Source organism: Temnothorax curvispinosus, unplaced genomic scaffold (genome assembly GCF_003070985.1).
Source record: "Temnothorax curvispinosus isolate PA1 unplaced genomic scaffold, ASM307098v1 QBEX01006316.1, whole genome shotgun sequence".
In the NCBI taxonomy this organism is placed as follows: Eukaryota; Metazoa; Arthropoda; class Insecta; order Hymenoptera; family Formicidae; genus Temnothorax; species Temnothorax curvispinosus.
Genome location: NW_020216096.1, coordinates 176,650 through 196,910, shown reverse-complemented (window position 1 = coordinate 196,910; position 20,261 = coordinate 176,650). Strand labels below are relative to the sequence as shown.

The 20,261-nt window shown below is 41.5% G+C and overlaps 1 protein-coding gene across 4 annotated transcripts in view; it reads left to right on the top strand.

Moving 5' to 3' along the window:
- Positions 1–20,026, top strand: part of LOC112455665 (insulin receptor-like) — a 70,739-nt gene extending 50,713 nt beyond the window's left edge. For all 4 annotated transcript variants that reach the window (XM_025017725.1, XM_025017724.1, XM_025017727.1 and 1 more), the window contains exons 3-9: positions 4,476–4,862; positions 5,444–5,967; positions 7,124–7,556; positions 8,168–8,330; positions 8,470–8,647; positions 9,229–9,394; positions 9,487–20,026. In XM_025017725.1, coding sequence (XP_024873493.1) covers positions 5,690–5,967; positions 7,124–7,556; positions 8,168–8,330; positions 8,470–8,647; positions 9,229–9,394; positions 9,487–12,546 — 4,278 coding nt within the window. In that variant the 5' untranslated portion in view covers positions 4,476–4,862; positions 5,444–5,689 and the 3' untranslated portion in view covers positions 12,547–20,026. The remainder of the gene's footprint in view (positions 1–4,475; positions 4,863–5,443; positions 5,968–7,123; positions 7,557–8,167; positions 8,331–8,469; positions 8,648–9,228; positions 9,395–9,486) is intronic.
- The last annotated feature ends 235 nt before the right edge of the window (positions 20,027–20,261 follow it).

The window sequence follows — 20,261 nt, the reverse complement described above, 5'->3', positions numbered from 1 at the left end:
TCTGTAATCTCTTGTACAAAGATGCAATTTGTTTTTTCTTAAATAAGACCTACTTAAAGGATACACATTACTTCACAACACGTATGAGCATAAAACCGGCTGAATTTATATTTATGCAACGTGTGCTTAACTTATCGCGAAAGCCGCTCATAATTCCGCACTTTCCCTCCCTCTTTTTCTCTTTCTTCCACTACCCCCGCCTCTTCTCCCAAAAGAATAAGTTTACGGACGTAGATTCTTCCGCTTCTCAGGTGCGGGCTTATCGCGGAACAAGTTCTCGTGTTTTATCGTACGTGTATCCGGCTTTTAATCGGCACCGCCGCCGACGACGATGCCTCTCCCCTTTCCCCCCCCCTTCTCTCGTCCCTTTCCCTGCCTTTTCTCTGCGATGGTTATCGCGATATTTATACGACGAATTAAGATATTCGCCCGAGTCGCGCGAGCGGCTAAGTGGTCGACGACATAGTTATCTTCTAAGGTAGGCGGCTCAAGTGGTGATTTAAACGAGAATCCGCGTGAGAAACATTCGTCCAGCGTCATCTCTTTCCAAACTTCTTCAATTTTTGGCATTAAATATCCTTCCCCTTATTCCTGAGATTTCTGTCCGTCGCCAATATCCGTCTACCTACGCATCAACCACTGGCTAGATTATGACGTCAGAAGCGCGGAGATTCGCGCCGACGATCATCGCGGTCTTCGCGAGTTGCCTCTCTCGCGCGCGAGAGAATCGCTCGCCTTTCGTCGTCGACGAGAAACCACTTTCGAAAGTTTATAAAGCGGGCGCCCTTCGAGATGCGGTATTGCCGGTAGAACCGTGAATAATGACCGCAGCTGTTGAAAGACCCCCTCGGAATCCAGAATAACTTCTAAACTATCAGTTTCCGCGTTCCGTCGCGAGGAGAATACTTATTTAGCAACTTTAATGGTAAAATAAAGTTTACTTCTTTTTATCGAAGGAGCGCTTATTGTACAATAATTTTTAAATTCCTATAAATTGAATTTCCTTTATGTGTGGCTTTTATAATAGTTAAATGTATCCTTGCTCTTTTATAGAAGGATCAAAACTTAAATCCACGAGCACTCTGTCTTATTGTATAATAATTAATTTAAATTCCTAATTGAATTTCCTTTTTGTGTGGCTTTTATCCCTAGCTCTCCATGCTGGAATACATTTAATACCTTTGGGAATTATTTAAGTATTACAATCTATACTTTTAATTAGATCCTAGAAAAACCGCAATACGGTGATTCTGCGGGTTGGAAATCAAGAAATAGAAGACGGTCTCACGATCGTCGGAGCCCACTGAGGATTCACGAAATAATCGACGTTCGGTGTAGTCGTGTCTCGACTTCCGCCCGACGCGAGCGAAACGGCAGAAACGACGACAAGAATATTACTTACGATTCTCGCAACGTTCACACGAATAACTTCCTCCTCGAGCAAAGAATCACTCTGGTTTCATAAAACGGTCTTATAAAATGCGGCAGAACGACGAAATATGATACCGGCCGTCGCGTCGTGACTGCTACGATCCGAGATCCGTTCATAACTGCAATTTCCACACGGTTTCTACTATAGGTTAATACGATACGTTAAAGTAATTGTTTACACGGGTGGAGTTTACGGCGTCTCTCATGAGGCTGCTTTATCGAACAAAAAAAAAGAGAATACCTCTTGGACGACCGACCATTTGTTATTTGTTCAGGAACGTTAAATTCCAAGAACTGTCCGCACGATTTTCCTCGTTGCTGACGTCGTAATCCGAAATGGACGGTGTAAGTATTCGGTATTGCCGGAGCGAAGAGCGAGCGAAACCGAGTAGAAAAACGAAAGGTCGTCGACAAAGGGTGGCGAAGGAGGGGTAAATGAGAGAAACGAATCAAACTCGGAAGGTCTGGAAGTCTACGTGATTCGAAATCAAGCCATTAAACTTTGCCGTCAATCGTACCTTCTCCAATCTTGAGTCGACTTTTTCTTAATGTTATTAACGTAAGAAGCATTAACGACCTTTCTTGTAAACGTAGCAGAAAGTACACTTTTCGCCAATTACATTTCGGATATGGATGTAAAAGGCGTTATTCCTGGTTTGATTTCAAGTAAAATTGCGATACAGAATTTAGCAGGAACAGATTTGTAATTTGAGACCGCCACGAAGTTACATATAATGAAAATTAAAACATCGCGAGGAGGGAGCGTTCTCAAACATGGCTTAGGACGCGCGCTGAGGAACAGCGTCCTCGAACGTGTCAAAGAGCACGTCTTGCCTTTAACAACCTGTTTTAGAATCACTTTGTATGCAAATTAGTCTAATAAAACTTGAGCTCTCAATTTGTCAAAGAGCTTCGCGTTATGAGGCTCAAAATTATACTTAACTTGCTTCAAAATTACTTACAAGGAAAGGTATGGAAGTGTCCCCCTCCGATTTTGATGAGCTTTTAATATGTTGTTGTCAAAAATAAGGGACACGTATTTTTTTTATACGCGTCCCTATATGCGTGCCTATACGCACGTTTAGGGGGTGAAACACCCCTTTGAAAAAAAACGGTTTTTCTCTTTCGGCCGAATATCTCCAAAACTATAAAAGATAGAACAAATTTTTTTAAACAAAAGATAAATGGTTTGTAGAGCACTTTAGAATAATGACAAAATAATTTTTTTTATTTCATTTTTTTATTGTTATTAAAAAATAAAAATTTTATTATTGTTTTTAAATTACTCTTCAAACCATTCAACTTTTGTTGAAAAAGTTTTTTTTTCTATTTTTTATAATTTCAGAGATATTTGACCCGAAAGAGAAAAACCGATTTTTTTCAAAGGTGTGTTTCAGCTCCTGAACATGCATGGCATATGCGGCACGTATAAAAAAATACGTGTCTCTTATTTTTGGCTAGAAAAATAGTGAAAGCTCATCAAAATCGGAGGAGGACACTTCCGTACCTTTCCTTGTTAGTTCAAAATTATACTTTATGCACAATAGAAGCAGATAAAAGTTTTTCCTGTTTAATTTCTCGTTGCTTTTTTAGTAGCAAGAACTCTCGATGGTAAAATCTCGAATAGATCGTTTATGTATAAGTTTGCCTAACTGTAATTAGCAAGCACACTTGAGCATCGGTGGCAATCCAAAGAGAGAATCAATTTGATTTACTGTAATTGGATCCGGAACTTTGAGATAAAGAAGCATTCGTGTACGATAAAATATTGCAAACTAGTATTTGCAACATGTTGCAACATGTTGCGCAACGACGCTAATATTACAGATAATCCAGACTGGTTTTCACGAAAAATCAAAATTGAATTTCTCTCCGTTTCCTTGTTGGAAAGTTCGCGATTTTTCACGATAGAGTCGCGGATATCTGACATTAATGTTAATAGACATTAAAGATCGTGACGACTGATATGGACGCGCTTAGATTTAAATTTCAACAACGTGCACATTTGCACCTGAGTTAATTAACTAGATCTCTATTTGTGATATAATATAGGTAGCTAGTGCAGTTATTTTGCGTATATGAAATATGATAATTACATCGTGTGCGTACGTATAACGGATGCAGATTACAGACGCACAATGAAAGTTATTACGCGAGATAACAGATGAAAATCCGAGAATATATTATTAGCATTATGTTTAAAGTAAAATGATATGTGTGCATTCACATAGCGTCGACGTCATTTTCGATGTAACGCATTTCTATTGTGGCTATACGCGTCACTAGCAATTTAAGCCGCGGCATTTAATTAAAACCGATCGATATAGCAAAACTATTATAATTATATTGGTTATATCACGTATAATTAGTTATAATTAATTGTATCGCAGGTTTCATGTTTTCCTGAATTTAATCTCTTTTTTTTTTACTCAACGTTGAATATTTTCAAAGAAATTTCCGCTTTTACATTTTACATTTAATCAAGTTATCGTTTATTTTTTATTATCTAACAGAATTAATTAAAGGTACCAATTAATATTGTTATTTTTATTTAAATAGCTTATTTGAAGGTATCAAGGGAATATTCAGTTGCAAAACGCACCAGTCAAAAAGAAATTATATCGAGCGCAGTTGTGCCCTCGGCATTAATTTGCGAATTAGTTTAGAACTCGACGTCGTGTTTTTATGTAACTTTAATTAGCGTATACGCTTAAATATCCTCTCAAGGAACCTATGCAAATATCCTTATTTAATTAAATATAATTATGCATATGTATGTACAGTATGGTTCTTACGTACATACATATTTTATTTGGCACTTGGACATACATAAAAAGAAATGAGAGACGTCCAGGAAATAAATGTGAAGGGTCTGCTAAATGTTATATACTTTAAGCTTCTAGCACTATTAAAAGTGCTAATCTACCTGTAGTATTAAGTTTATTAAGGTGACAATCTCATTCATCGTTTTTCAATTTTTCGCAAGAACAGATCGAAATTGCACCATATGCTAAAACGTTACGTTTCGACTTTTGTTTCGACAGATAATTACGGCGTGCGATGACGACGCAATTATGATGGCCGAAATGTACGTCGTTTTCAATAAGGTACTGTGAAGCTACTTGGAAGGCGTCAGCTCTGTGGTCAGCCTCACTTGTACGCAACCCTTTGCGGAAACTCGCGCGGCCTCAAGACTTCTGATTCTTCCGGGAAAGGAAACACCCCCGCGAGTTTGAAACCGGGTTAACCGGAGCCCGCACGGGGGAGGGAGAATCGGTTCACGCGAGCCTGGACGAACGCGGACGATCGATCGATTACCTCCTTGAGGGGAGGAAGGGGTGGAGGCGGAGGAGGAGGAGGAGGACAAGAGCGCGGGAGTAACCCAGAGTGTTTTTCTCGCGGGGAAAACCGCGTCGCTTTTAATCCCGCAGGTACGCCAGGAGAATTGTGTGTACGAGTGGTGTTCATTTAAAATAAAACGGAATATAAATCTAACCCGGATTTTTTACGTCTTCTCGGGTTAACGAGATAGCGCTTTAGCCATCCAGTTTTAATGAGTTTTGGATATAATTCCGGACAGGAGAAAAGAAACGTTTCCTTTTTACGCGCACTATATATATATGTATATATATATATATATATATATTACTCGGATTTATTTCATTATTAAACCTCGGAAATAGGAAAGTAGAGGAATAGGGCTGTGCACATTCCTTCCAACACTTTATGAATTGCTTAAGCATTTAATTCCAATATAGGACTCGTGGGTTAAAAGCTTGGTTAAAAGGGTCAATTACTACAGAACTCATGTTTATTATAGTGCTTATTTGTTCATTCCTTTTCACACGGCATAACTCGCAATAAACGACTAATATTCTAGCTTGCTATTCCTTTCTTTCTTTTTAAATCGCAAACTAAAAACGGTAGCGAGAGACAAAGCATTATTATCGCGTATAGTTTCGATTAGCGTTCCTTCCTTGAACTGAATAGGCAACTACGATCCGTTTTGCAGTCTGCTAATTAGCGCCTTTGAGAAGCCGAAGAAAAAAAGGTCAAACAATCGGACGCGATCGAGGCTGTGGGCGAGGGGAGGAAGAAGCGGACGAAGGAGAGTAGGGACGAGTTCGCAGGGTCGACTATCAGTCGTCGATCAATCAAAGAAAACGAAAGTGGTGGTCGGGGCGGCACGTGGGGATACGACGATCGGGAACGTTTAACGGGAGGCTTTCAAGCGCGCGGTGTTCAATGAGACAAGGAGATGAGGACGAGGAAGTCGCTGCTGCCGATCGTTCTGTTGTGCGTCACGGTAGTGGGCCTGGCGCTCTGCCAGGAGAAAAGGTGGCCGAAAGCGGCCACGAAGCACCGGGATAAAAGCGCCAAGGGCAAATACGACCCTGATTACGCGGACAGGACGAAGGAGGAGGACTCCGCGGAGTTTTACTATGAGCAGAGCTCGGCGGCCAAGGGCTACTATGACTCCGAATCTTTGGACATCTTGGCCGCTAACAGAAGCAACAGAGCGATCGATAATTCCAGGTATGTCATCTAAAAATCCAGAGATACGTATGAATTTGTCGGGTCTCTTGATATTTTTGGTATTTCTATAATCGCGCAACAATATATCTATAAAGATACGGAATTTGATATTCATATAAACTTGGTATTTCAAAATTGCTGAATACTGTTTGTCATTCCTATAAAGTGCTTATATAGTCTCTTTTTAAATGGGTGAAATATATATTGCTGAAGAATGATGACTAATATATATATCGTTAAAGAATGTTGACGAGAAATTCTAGAAAAGAGCGGAGCTTATTGGGAGATCGATTGAATAAACCATTTTACTTATGAACGAACTGCTTGATCCTTTATGTAAACTGAACCTTTGTGCGCGTTCACCCGATATATCAGCAAATTCTTTCGTAATTGGAGAGGTACGCGATATCCGTTTGCAAATTTTCGAAACGCGGAAGACGTCCACGTATGCGAAAATTGCTGATCGCCTTCTTGAAACATATCAAGCGTGGTGGATTTCAGGTGTAAGCTTTCGCGCTCCGACGTTAATAAGTACTAAATGATTTTATTTTATTTTCACCAATTAGTCCCCTCAAATTTGTTATCGCCGCGAGTATCGCCGGTCGGGATTGCGATGTCTCTGCGCGCCGTCGCTGTTAAAATTCTCTTTGATCTTCTTAGAGTTATTAGCGGCCTTTAAATGCTTTGCTAATTTTACTTTGAACGAATGGTACAGCGTACAAAGGATATCATTTAAACGCAAGTGGCCCTTTTCAACCCTCCGTATTTCTATTTGAGTCTTTTCTGAATAGTGGAACACTTGAATGCTAAAAATTCAGCGGAAAATAAATGCATGCATTTTTCATTTTACTATCGTTGAATAAAAATTGCGATTTGTATCGAGTCAAATAATTAAAGTTATTGAAAAAGCTCGATTTTTTATTATTTCGGGGAATACTACACGCTTCCATTGGACGTTTTGAGGATTCTCGAAAACCCGTGAAATACTCGTGAAAAAGGAAAAAGCGAAAAGAGGATCGATAAATTTGTTTGTATTGGCGAACCATTTTTGACTTCTCTAGAAAAAAAGTGAAGAAGCTATCTCGCTTTGGAAGAATTCCATCGACGTCTGTCAATACTCGAAACTGCAAAACGAATTAAAACTTGATTGTTTCAGATCTACGGATGTCGGGTCTAAAAACAATCAGCAGTCTAGTCAGTCGTCGAATCTGCCCAAGTCGCACGCGAAATCGAGCGAGGAGGTAGGAAAGAAAGGAGAGAAAGGACGAAGATACAAGAATATGACGATCGGGGACGGTATTTGTGCGAGCATAGACATCAGAAATGACGTTGACAGCTTTAGAGTATTGAAAGAGTGCCGTGTAATCGAGGGCTTTCTGCAAATTGTACTGATCGAGAACAATACCGAGGCGGATTTCGAGAATGTTAGCTTTCCGGAGTTGAGAGAAATCACCGGCTACCTCCTTTTGTATCGCGTGGACAGTCTGAAGAGCCTCAACAAACTCTTCCCGAATCTCGAGGTCATCAGGGGCGATATACTCCTCACGGACTATGCCTTCATGATTTATGAAATGAAGAACTTGCAGGAGGTAAGATCCATTCGAGCTTCGTGCAGTTCTTTTGCTGCTTGCTTCTTTAACTTTTTATTTCTTAACTTCGTTGTCTTATCTTTGGCGCTCTGTTTTCTCGAATAATAAAATTATCCCAAGCGAGATTTTAATTGGGTCATAACGATCTGTGTGTAATTTTAACGTTATCTCGACAACGTTGACTTTCATCTAACAATAAGTGGTGAAAATAGACTTCGAGCTTTATATTTATTGAATTGTCTGATAAAAAGAAAAATTGTAAGAGATCCAGTAGAGAAATCAACAGTTTCTGATGTTTAGTTTATCGAATCCAATGTTGACGTGTTAAAACAAGCGGTATTGTATCGAGTGCAACTTTCGTTACCGTGCGAATGGTGAAAAAGATTTTTATCCGCGCGCACATGACGTTCGTCACGTACAATCTATATCACAATCGGTCATTCCCACGCCGAATCAAGTTGTGTCTCGGTTTGAGAGTATACGGCCCAGTCTGCTGCCTAGGCCCCGGTCAAATGTTCGGGTCAAGTGATATTAATCAGTCAATCAAATTAACCGGCCGTTCGACCTTTGGCTCGTAATTTCACGGCTAATCCTGCGAAACGTTTTCGCAGATCGGCCTCACCAACCTGACAAAGATATCCCGGGGTGGCGTACGCATAGAGAAGAATCCCACTCTCTGTTTTACAAATACCGTGAACTGGAGTCTCATTGTTCCGGCCGGCGAGAACTTCATCAAAGATAACAGAAACGAGCAGAATTGCCCGCATGTGAAAGGTGATACATGCAAGTCTTAATTCCAAATATAACACATAACAAAGATAGAAATGCGCTGAGAAATAATTGAACATTATTTCTCAGAGAATTAAGGAGGTAATGCAAAAAATAATGCTCCTTTAAAAATAATACTTTGCAGGATGCTCTCAATGTCCTGGCAGTTATTGCTGGACTGCTCAACATTGCCAGAAATTAGAGAGATCAAGATGCCACGAACAATGTCTCGGAGAATGTTACGGTCCAAGTGATACTGAGTGTTACGTGTGCAAGCATTATCGACACAAAGGAAAATGCATTGAAAGCTGTCCGGACAATTTGTGAGTAACTTTTGTGAGAGTGCATATGACGTGAATAAGAAAACAAGTATATTATATAGATACTATATACGTTCCTCTTATACATGTATCTTATATAAATGTAACATGAATAATGCAGCTCTGTAGTTTAAAATTAAAATTACTTAATTTGAATTATGTAGATTACCTTGAGGGGATTACCAATCTCTTTTATCGAGTTTTTAATACGCTGGAATTAAATTTTTTCTTAGCAAACATTTGCTTGAGATCGTTATTTTTGCAGCTTTATGTTCAATTTTAAACGTCTTATTAAAAAATTAATAAATTTTATTTTAAATTGAAGTTTTCGAAATATACAAAGCTGTAAATTAAAGGATTTTAGAAAGAGGTAACGTGGAAAATTTTAAATTCAAAACAAGACGTTTTGTAACGTTATGTCGAAATATCTCGCAATACGATACTGCGTATTACATTTTAGACGCAACACACTCAAAGTTCTTGCGACATGTCAATTCTAGAATATCCGATGATAAATATGCTGCATATCCTATCTATGGGTAGGAAAATCTGTTCTGCTGTGACAACGGTTTTTCTGTTCGCAGATTCGCATATCTCTCGAGACGATGCATCAGCCAGGACGAATGCCTAAACATGAACAGTCTCAGAAGATTTTCTAAATTGGATGAAATACAGACATGGCGACCTTTCCAGAACGCCTGTGTCACTCAATGTCCTGATGGTTTCGAGGATTTCATCAACGAAAAAAATGTACGATAGCTTCTTGCATTCACTACTACACATACATCCGTATTTCTCTGTTATTGATTTTTCTTTCTATATTCTTTTATTTTACATTACAGGTAACAGCCTGTCGGGCGTGCAAAGGACGGTGCCGTAAAATCGCAAACGGTGCTATCATACGCCACATTTCGGACGCTCAGAGTTTTCGTGGTATAACGGTAGTGAAGGGGGCTCTGGAGTTTCAAATAAGAAATGGTAACCCAAATATAATGAATGAATTGGCGGACGCGTTCGGTTTAATCGAGGAGATAACCGAATACCTGAAGATAACGCATTCTTTTCCGATCACATCATTGAACTTTTTCAAGAAACTCAAATTGATCAAGGGTGAAAATTTGGACATTAATAACGCGAGTTTGGTGGTCCTGGATAATCCGAATCTCTCCTCCCTCTTCCCGCAATCCCAAAATCTAACGATAGAGAACGGCAGGCTGTTCTTTCATTACAATCCCAAGCTCTGCCTCTCGAAAATAGAGCAGTTCGGCAAAATGGTAAATATTACGAACTTCACGGATCTCGAGGTTCAACCAGAATCGAACGGCGATAAGGTTGCCTGCAATATTGTTAACATAAACATCACGGTGAAAAAGCGGGACGCGGATCACGTGGTTCTGAATTGGGACAGCTATAAGCCGCCGGAGGGCCAACAACTTCTCAACTATCTGCTAAATTACATAGAGACTGAGAATGAGGATATAACGTACGAGGCGAACGCTTGCGGTAATAACACGTGGCAGATCATGGACGTCGGTCTGAACTCGAATTCGATCGTTTCGAAATATATCGGAAATTTGAAACCGTACACCAAGTATGCCGCCTATGTGAAAACGTTCACGGCGAGGAACAAGAATTCTTCAAATTCTTTCGTAACTCCGGTGGGGCAATCTGAAATTATCTTCTTCCAGACAAAGAACACGATACCTTCGGTACCGACGAATGTGAGTTCGACCGCGATAAGCGACAACAAAATTCTACTCAAATGGGGCCCGCCGGTGTATACGAACGGTCCCATAGGCTACTACATGATCTCCAGTACGATTCTACCGGACGACATGGAACTGGTCGCCACGCGGAATTACTGTGTCGATACTTTGGTCAACGAGGCCAAGAAGGAGATACATGAGGTGACGATTAAGACGTCGCTGATCTCGAATCCCAATTCCTGCTGTTTCAAGGACGCAAAGATCTCTAAACAGTTCGAGATATTCTGTCACAAGAATATGACCATCAGCCACTTGTCGCCTGGTTGGAAGGATCACTGCGTCTTTAACAGTTACAATTCGCCGGAGAATAAGTTTTATGACGTGACGAATAATTTATCCACCGCAACACGAGAAGAGCAGAAAACTGAGATAGACGGTTTAGCTGACGCTGGTAGCGGTACCACGATCGGCCATCCGAATGATAAAGGATATATGTACAATGTCAGTGCGCAAAATACTTCGTACGTTTTGAAGAACTTGCGCCATTATTCTTTGTACACTATCACGATTGCCGCATGCGGCGTCAAGATGGACAGCGATGCGCCGATGTGCTCGACCATTCAGTATACGAATGTCCGGACGCTGAAGCGACCGAATGCGGACGATATTACCAACGTGAAGGTCCACGTGACTAATGATACAATCGTCGAAGTCACCTGGGAATCGGTCAAGGATCCAAACGCGTTCACTGTCTCATACATCATAGAGTACACGAATCTGGACGTGAAGGATGCGAAGAGGAGCACCGAGTGCATACCGTACATCGGCCGCAGGGAGAAGTACATCAATCATTACATCAGAAACCTTAGTCCGGGTAGATACAGCCTGAGAATGCGCTCCACGTCGCTAGCGGGTGATGGCACTTTCACCAATGTGGTCTACTTCTCAATTGGTTTATCGGATAACAATCGAATAATGGTGGCAACGCTGTTGACTTTAGTTGTGCTGTTCGTCACTGTGACCACGATAGTGTTCCTTATCAGGAGCCACCAGAAGAAGAAGACGCAGGAACGATTGATAGCCAGCGTAAATCCAGATTATATCGAGACCAAGTACGTCGTCGATAGCTGGGAAGTACCCAGGGAGAACGTCGAGATCCTGGAGGAGCTTGGTCTGGGTAACTTCGGCATGGTGTATCGCGGATATCTGGACGGCACCGGGCAAGTAGCCATCAAAACGATCTCCGAGACTGCCAGCCAGCGGGAAAAAAACGAGTTCCTGAACGAGGCCTCGGTCATGAAGAACTTTTCGACATGGCACATCATTAAATTGCTAGGCGTAGTCTCCATGGGCAATCCGCCATTCGTCATCATGGAGCTCATGGAGAACGGCGATCTGAAGACGTACCTGCGTAGGATACGTGACACCCAGATGGTGCCGAATGCATCCAGGATAATGAGAATGGCCGCGGAAATCGCCGACGGTATGGCCTACCTGGAATCGAAGAAATTCGTGCACCGCGACCTGGCCGCCCGCAATTGCATGGTGTCCAAGGACCTGGTCTGCAAGATCGGCGACTTTGGCATGGCGAGAGATATCTACGAGACCGATTATTATAAGATCGGTAAGAAGGGCCTGCTACCGATACGCTGGATGGCACCGGAGAATCTCTCCGACGGCGTATTCACGTCCGACTCGGATGTATGGTCGTTCGGCGTCGTGCTCTACGAGATACTCACCCTCGCCGAGATACCGTATCAGGGTTTCTCGAACGAGGAGGTGCTGCATCATGTGTTACGCAAAGGCATGCTGAATATACCGCGGAATTGTCCCGAAACCATACAGAAGCTCATGGAGAAGTGTTTCAAGTGGCGGCCCAGCGAACGCCCGACCTTCATGGAGATTGTCTCCGAGCTGGAGCCGTTCCTGGGCCAGGACTTTTGCGAGAAGTCATTCTACCACTCCGACGAGGGCATCGAGATACGTAGCCTCGGTATCAAGAAGGTCTATCACAACGCCGCGCCAATACGATTTCACTGGGGCCACGAAACCGCGAGATGGGTGAAGGACTTCGAGGACAACGTGACGTTACTCGATCAGATGAAGGCGGGCACCAGCCGGGGGCGGATCTTCAAGAACGGCTTCCAGCACTTCGGTAATGTAACGAACTTCGAGGACGTTCCACTCGATCGATGAGATTAGTCGGTGTGCCGTTGAGCGGATAAACTCAACGGGACGAGATGTAACTACCTACTTGAAACCGTCTTCAGTCACAAAGAGAAGGACATGATAGATATTAACGTACAAACAATACTCAGGGCAATACGCAAGTGGTCTGACGTAGCTGTTGAAAAATATGTTAAAATGTTACCAAGCTCGCTCGCACGCTCGTTCGCTCACTTGCTCGCTCGCTCTCTCGTTCGTTCGTGCACTCATTCGTTCGCTGGCGCGGCGACAAGTGTTTCATGTCCTTCTCTTGTTACGGATCAAACGTAATCAGATCTTGACGGTGGATAGCGGAGAGAAGACCTCGCTGCGCGCATCGTCGCGACGGCGTATGGAAAAGATAGTGTTCGTAATAGAAGCTAAGCTGTCGAACAATTAGATAAATAAACGTAGACGCGTAATATTTCGATAATCGAAAGCCGTGGCTTCATAGACCCGTGTTTCTTTTTCAACACGCCCGAAGTTCTTTCTGCCATGTATCAACTATTCCTTCCTTGTGGGATTACTTTGTTTTTCGTACGGAGAATTGATTCTGAAGCAATTATTCCCGAACTTTGCTCAGCATTTAACGATAATCACAAAATATTCATCTTTGTTCTCTCGATAAAATTCGATCCTTTTCGATTTCATGTTAGACAATCCTGGTTAAGAATAATTATAACAATCCCTCCCCCCTTTTGTTAATTGATAAACAATGTAAAAAAACGTCATTTATCCAAAATCTACATTTCCGAATTTGCTTTTGTTAATTGATTAAATTAAATAACAATTTTTTTTTAGAGACGTTCTCATTTTTTATCGTTTCGAATTCGGGAAATGTTGTTTCAGAACCAAATCGAGACACACAGCGGAAGAATGATTTCTATAAACCAGAGTTCCTTGTCACACGCGTATACACACCTGTAGCAACGTTACAGCGTAATCTCAAGGTTGTAAATATTTAACTCTAACTCGCAGTTCGTATATGGTAAGTTAAAATAGAACTGGATGCAATATATGCCGCGCATAGTCTTGTAACACATTAATTTATATCGAGAGAAAAAGATGAACGAGAGAAACAGAGAGAATGAGAGAGAGAGAGAGAAAAAGAAAGAGAGAATGTGTGTGTTTAAAAAAAAAAAAAAAAAGACAAACTTCACCCTCGCATGTAAATAAAGTCACAAGTCCCTTCCTCAAGAGTTGCGGGTACCTTGTAGGTAAATTATTGCAATAAGAGCGTGTCTACAATCCACGAGCCACACACAATCTTCACAATAAAATTAGCGTGACGGATAGGAAAGGAGGAAGAAGGGAAGAGAGAGGAAGACTAACGGTTGCAAATTAGGGGCCTACCAGCCTGATCACGTTTCAGTTTCCTACCCGGCACAGATATCGTAGATCTCGACATTTTAGCATCGAATATTATAGATACGGAATCGGGTGACGTAAACAATCAGTAGGTAGTAACGACAAACTAAAGTAGGTGATGTATAAACGCAATACATTGAGATTTTCTGGGACGGGTCTTGTCGGGCACCGAGATACTCTACACTTCTTGCATTTCTCAGCTCTCATCTCTGTATTTTTCTTTTGCCTGTCCTATTCATCATAAGTCAATATTGTTCCAACGCAATGCGCTTCGTATCCAATCGCGCGCTCTCGTTTGCTCCAATTTGGATCTCGTTAACGGTTTCGTACCTTGAAACGCGAACGATTCAATAAACATTTTGAGTAGAGATTAATTAACACCACGAAACAATTCGCTCATTCGCGTGAAATTTGACTTAAAATTCGTCGAACAAATTTCTCGGCAGTGTATAAGAATGGCAAGCCAAACATGCGATTCGCAAGTTTATCAAGCGCGAAACTAATACGAATAAATAGTACAATTTAAAGCATTAAATCAGATTTGCTTGAATATCGCATTTTAATCTTTAAAAAGGAAGGTACATAAAGTATCTTCCATTTTATGAAAAGCAATTAAAATAGTTAAAAGAAGGTTATCAAAATTAATACTTATTTCGTATATCGCTATCCATATCGCGAGTATTTCTATCTACACTTAGGCGAGAATCTTAATTTCTTTTCTTGCCTCATAGTACAAATATTTTTCATATCTTCGAGATGCAAGATTCGTTCCAGCTCGACAGTATCTATCCAACTTTCTGGAGGTTTCAGAGGGAAAGAGAGAGAGAGAGAGAGAGAGAGAGAGAGAGAGAGAGAGAGCATGTCACATGTATAGAAATAATAGAGAAGTGCTTTTGACAAAAGAAAGTATAACACCGAATTTTTTTACGATATATATCGTATCCGCGTTCCCAGGTGATTGTATAGTAAAAAAAAGCTATCATCTCGTTATCCCGGCAAGGGAGCAGCCAATCTTTCGGTATTTAACAGTAACGGAAAGCGTGTCGCGGAATAATGAGAGAGAGTACGGAGACGAGCGCGTGTACACGTGATTTAGGAAGATCGCGTCTCGCTAATAAGAGAAAAATCATTATTGAAGAGAGAGAGAAAAAATATTCAAAAAAAAAAAAACATGTGCATCGAGTGCATTGGTTGACGAAAGTGCTAACTGTGTAAAATATGGCAAATCTAAAGTATTTTGATATAATAAAAATCTCGATACGTAAAGACGTTTTGAAGGATCGAGGATAGGGACGTGATCGGTCTAGACGCCGATAATTGCGAGACTTGAGAGTTCATCAATAACCAGAAGTGGATTGTATGTCTGCGGAACTTCGAAGAGTCTCGAAATTCTGGGAACTCTCCTCCGCGGAACGGACTTCCCGGATTGAGTTTGCAAATAGGCTTTCCAACTGTTTCGTTATACCCCTTCGTCCGGAGTAATAATGGGTCGCGCGCAGGGCTGAGTGTACTGAGTAATTAGTAATAACGACCGGTTTAACTGCGATGCGCGCGACCGCGAAGGGGGCAAACTTGATTCGGTCCCCTCCCCGAGTACCGAATTCCGAACTTTAAATTTCCGATTACGGAATTCTCCGAATGTCCATGCGTTAACGTCGCGCGAGTGATACATGTATCAGCTGAATCTCTCTTTGTCTCCGGCGCGACAGGCAAACCGGCTTGTAGTAAAAAGACGAGCCGTGTAAAAGCGCATAGAATCCGATTTTACTCCGCTTGCTTGTTTAACTCTTTCGGCGTTGTTAAAATAAAAGATGTAGCGAACGTTTTTTATAACGATGTAGTTAAATCGAAAACCATGTAAAACCACGTATAAACGTATCACGTTTCTGACTCGTAAACTGTCGGTATTGAGGCGCGCGTTCGTAAGCGAGATAAGCGCGCAAATAGGAATGAATGGTTCTTGCAATTCGGAGCGGATATTTCCGCAGCTTTCCGCGGGGATAAAATTTGCTTGTGTAAAAACGTACGTAATACGCGTATCTCGAGCGAAGGAACGAATTGACGTTCGCGCAAACTCGAACACGGCTTTGCTCTTCGGAAAATCTGGAACGACTCGATTTACCGGAACCGGCGTTACCGTTTATGCGCTCGTCCCCGCATTATTACATTACCGAGCACGCGTATTGCAAATATATCGCAATACGTTTATACATACATATATATATATATATATCTATATTTTTTCGATTTCGCTGCATACGCATCAGGAGAGAAAGCCGCGCGCGCTGGCTATTCACTATTATAGCAATACGATTAGCAGTCTCGCTACACAATAATGCTTCTACCGCGCATAACGAGAATAATAGCAGGCACCGTTGACGACGTTAATAAAGTTTAGACGATTGTACAGTTTAACGAGAGTTAGAACGGCTCCCAATGTTCATCTCGAGGTTTCGCCCAGCTGGCTAGATCCTTCAAACGGCGGTACGACGCGTTTCTCTCTCACATCGTTTAGATATAACGATAAAATCATTCTGTCGCATTTCTCGATAAGAAAAAATTATTTATGCTACATGTATGTCATTTTAAATATTTAAGAGACATTAACACTTTATCAACGCCCTCGTAACATTATAATCCTACCGCAGCGTCGCTATAAAAGTAATATATAATATACATATATAAATATACACATATATTTAAGTACATATTTATTCCTATTAGAGATTATATTTTATATCATATTGTACGCGCTCTTAGACTTAGATTCACTTTTCCCACGAGACAGCAAAACGCGTCGTACTGCGTCGTAATAACGTATATACTCTTAGCATCGACTGTTTGCTTTCTCCATGAAGCTCTCACTAATGAAGGCGCACCGTAATTATCAGGGTCTTAGGAAATAGGATATCACTGCATCATGTTCCTGCCTTCTTTTCGCGAAGAAAAAAGCACGTTTCCTCGACGCGTTTTCAGCGATATTAGAGGAACGTAAAAGTAATTTCGTAGGTTTTTTGGTCGCTGATCTTTTTACCTTATACGCTTTTCACCTAAAGATTGATCCCAGTCGAGATATTTCGACCGGTCGAAGGGGGAGCTACTTGAATCGCTGGAGTATAACGAAAGCATTTTATGTCGAATATCGGATTCCCGGGGAATGAGAACCGCGCTGACCTGGATAAATAATAGCTCGAGATTTATTGTTCGCGCTTGCGGGAATATGTAATCGTGTCGTATTGCTGACCAAGGTAGGGCAGCAATACGAAGCTCGGGGAGAATTACGTGCAAATAAATATAACCGAGATTACTGCATGCGTCACCCTAATAAGTGCCGTACGAAGTTTCTTTCGGAAATATTTTTTCTCGTACCCCGAGGATGGATTATCGTTTATCGAGCGTTACTCCGTTACTCGCTCGCCCGGAAGTCTCGAATCGTTAAGAACGGGAGTATCGATCCCCTCGGGGGAAGGGAGCATGTCGATTGAGGTCAGAGTTCCCTCTTAAATCCTCTCCCGATAAGAGATTCATCTTTCTTCCAGCAGACCGATAACCGGATATTAGGAAAGCTCGATGCAATCGCCGTATTTAGAGTCACCGAATTATTTATTCGCGATTGCCCGTTTTAAGCATAGATATTTATTGAAATTGTACGTCTCGCATCATAAAGTTGCTCCGTTTTTCTCGTTTAATCGCAGAGCTGATCACGAAAAATCCACGAAGGCCGTGAGCTGGCCGGCGCGCGGCGCGGCGACGCGCGTCGAGTGAAGAAAAGAGAAGCGAAGAAAGAGCGAATAGAAAGAGATAACCAACGGCGCGCGCTGATAGCAAGAACGTCGATCGTATGAATCATCGGGTTGACGATTCAAGGATTCGCGTCGAGTCAGCGCCTCTCGTTGTACACCCGCTTGCCGCTACAATCATTTTGTTCCTGCGAAGCACGCGCATATACACCTAGTCAGTCCCGTAGAACGCGATTAATCATGTTGTACATGCGTCATCCTAATTTTCACGATCACAGCTGAACACAAATCACTCCGTGCAGTTAGCATTCGCGATCGTCTATGATCGAGCCATTGTGTCGACGAACAAAACGAGGAAACGATCGCTGAATCTAGGAATATCATTTGCTTAACGATAAATAGTAAATTTCGAAGAATTCAGATTTCGTAATTTTACTCTTTGGCGCGCTGATCGCGATTGACCTAACTGAATAGACGACAGCGTTATGACATACCCGCTATAATTTCAGTAATTTAATCGAGAATGTCAATCCTAATGGCCCCGCTCCTATCCTCGTTACGCACGAGGCGTATTTTTATTCATTCAGACGCACGTTTTTCCGGTTTTCATGCTCCGTTTCACCGACAGCGATAGTAAAATCATTCTGTTCGACCCCGGCTAATCGAAGTGTAGTAATAATAAAAGCGAAATATTTATTCGTGCGCGGACCCGCCGTTTGGCGAAGCCAAATATATTCAAAGCCACAAATCCCCAAGCAATCACGCGATCGCCACGGACGTATCGCCGCTTCTTGTCCTCGTATCACACGAAAACGTATAGCGTAGATGAAATACTCGGAGAGTATTATATATTATATAAAAACAAAATATCGGATTTTTTCCATGCAGTTAATCATAGTCGTAGGAAGTCGGCTCAGTAATTACGAGATCGCGTGGTAGAATAGAAAGACTTGCGACTCGCTCGTCTCACTCATCGTATATCCCTCAGTATCCCTCGGACGTCGAAAGGAGCAGCGCGATATCGTTGTGGCTTATATATATTTTCTACGTTATGTAAAAAGAAAAAAAAAGGGAAGGAATACAAGTTATCCGAACTCCTTACCATCGCGTCAATGCAAGCCTGTACATATATAGGAAACTAGGAAACGTTTAGACGAATAGATAGTCGATTAGCCGAGTATAAAGAAATAATTCATATTTGCAGACCATTTTTTAGTATATATTGCCTTACGAGGCGAGAGATGGAGGAAAAGTCGATTTTCGCGAGTTTTCTCGAAATTCGCGCGGATATCGACGACGAGAAAGCCCGAGACGGGAAGGAAAGCGAAGAGGAGGAGCATTTCGTTCATTTATTCTCGTCGATTCATGTTTCTCTTTTCCTTGATAAAATAACGCCACGACTGGAACAGGCGCATATCGTCGGCCGCCTCGCCCGCGCCGTCGTATTTGCCGTTTGCGATTTCGCGGCGATTTCAGGGGGACGTTTAGTTAGAGAATTAACAACCGATTAATATATTGCATACCTATTAATTGACTACGAGTCTCGAGTGGTCCAATCACGACTAACACTATCGATAATATATTAACAGTGCGCACATAACACTGTATTAACGTTACACTTGTATTGTACGCGCGCGTCGTATGAGCTTGCGTATGAGAGCATCCAATCTGTATAATTGTCGCCCAAGACGTCTTAACTTTAAGTATATGCCAGGAACCCTCCCCCCCTCCGAACCGCGGTAAGATTTGTAATTTAAGGAGTATTTATTGAAAAAACTCTTCACCCTCATAGCTCCCCATCGCGGCGCATCGCGCCATCGTCACCTGTATAGCACTTTAATTAATTAATGAATTAATTAGTTAATTACCCGTATGTAATTAGGTATGTATAATTAACGATAGCTATTTAAGCTCAATTAATCGCGCTATTTAATCGGAGCGAGTCGCGGAGTAACGCCGTTCTCCAGGTTTCGTTAATGTTATTTGCTTCGGGAGATAATGCGTGCATGCAACGATATATAATTTGAACAACGCCATGACGTAAGGATGACACGAAGCCCCGTAGCCGCAACAAATTTGCGCGTATATTTAAAAGAAGAAACTTGACTAATTTATTTTCATATATATAGCATTGTCGTCGTTACTTTGTATTTTTATTCCCAACGAGATCAGTTTCGTCCGCAACGACATATATACAACAAACAAACTGCCACTATTTTTAAGCCTGCTAAGATCCTCGGTAAATGTGCAGTGCAGTATTGACAATACATAGTAAGGTAATACGGGATGTTTTATAATAATATAACATTCCCCACATTGTAGGTTTTTTTTTCTACATTTTAAGGTGCCTTTTCACGTTGACTTCGAAGTACGTAAAATATTAATTATTTTCAAGTAATATCTTCAAGTAGTAATATTTTACAGATATATAAATAAAAAATATTATTTCTGAAGATTTTTACTCGCTGAAAATGAGGGTCGAGCGTCAATGTGAAACCCAGGCCACCTTTATGTGTTAATTTCAAGATGTGAAAAACTGAATCCGCACGAGCAAATCGATGCTCTCTCTCGTCCCGTTTTCTCTATTTTTCTTCCTTT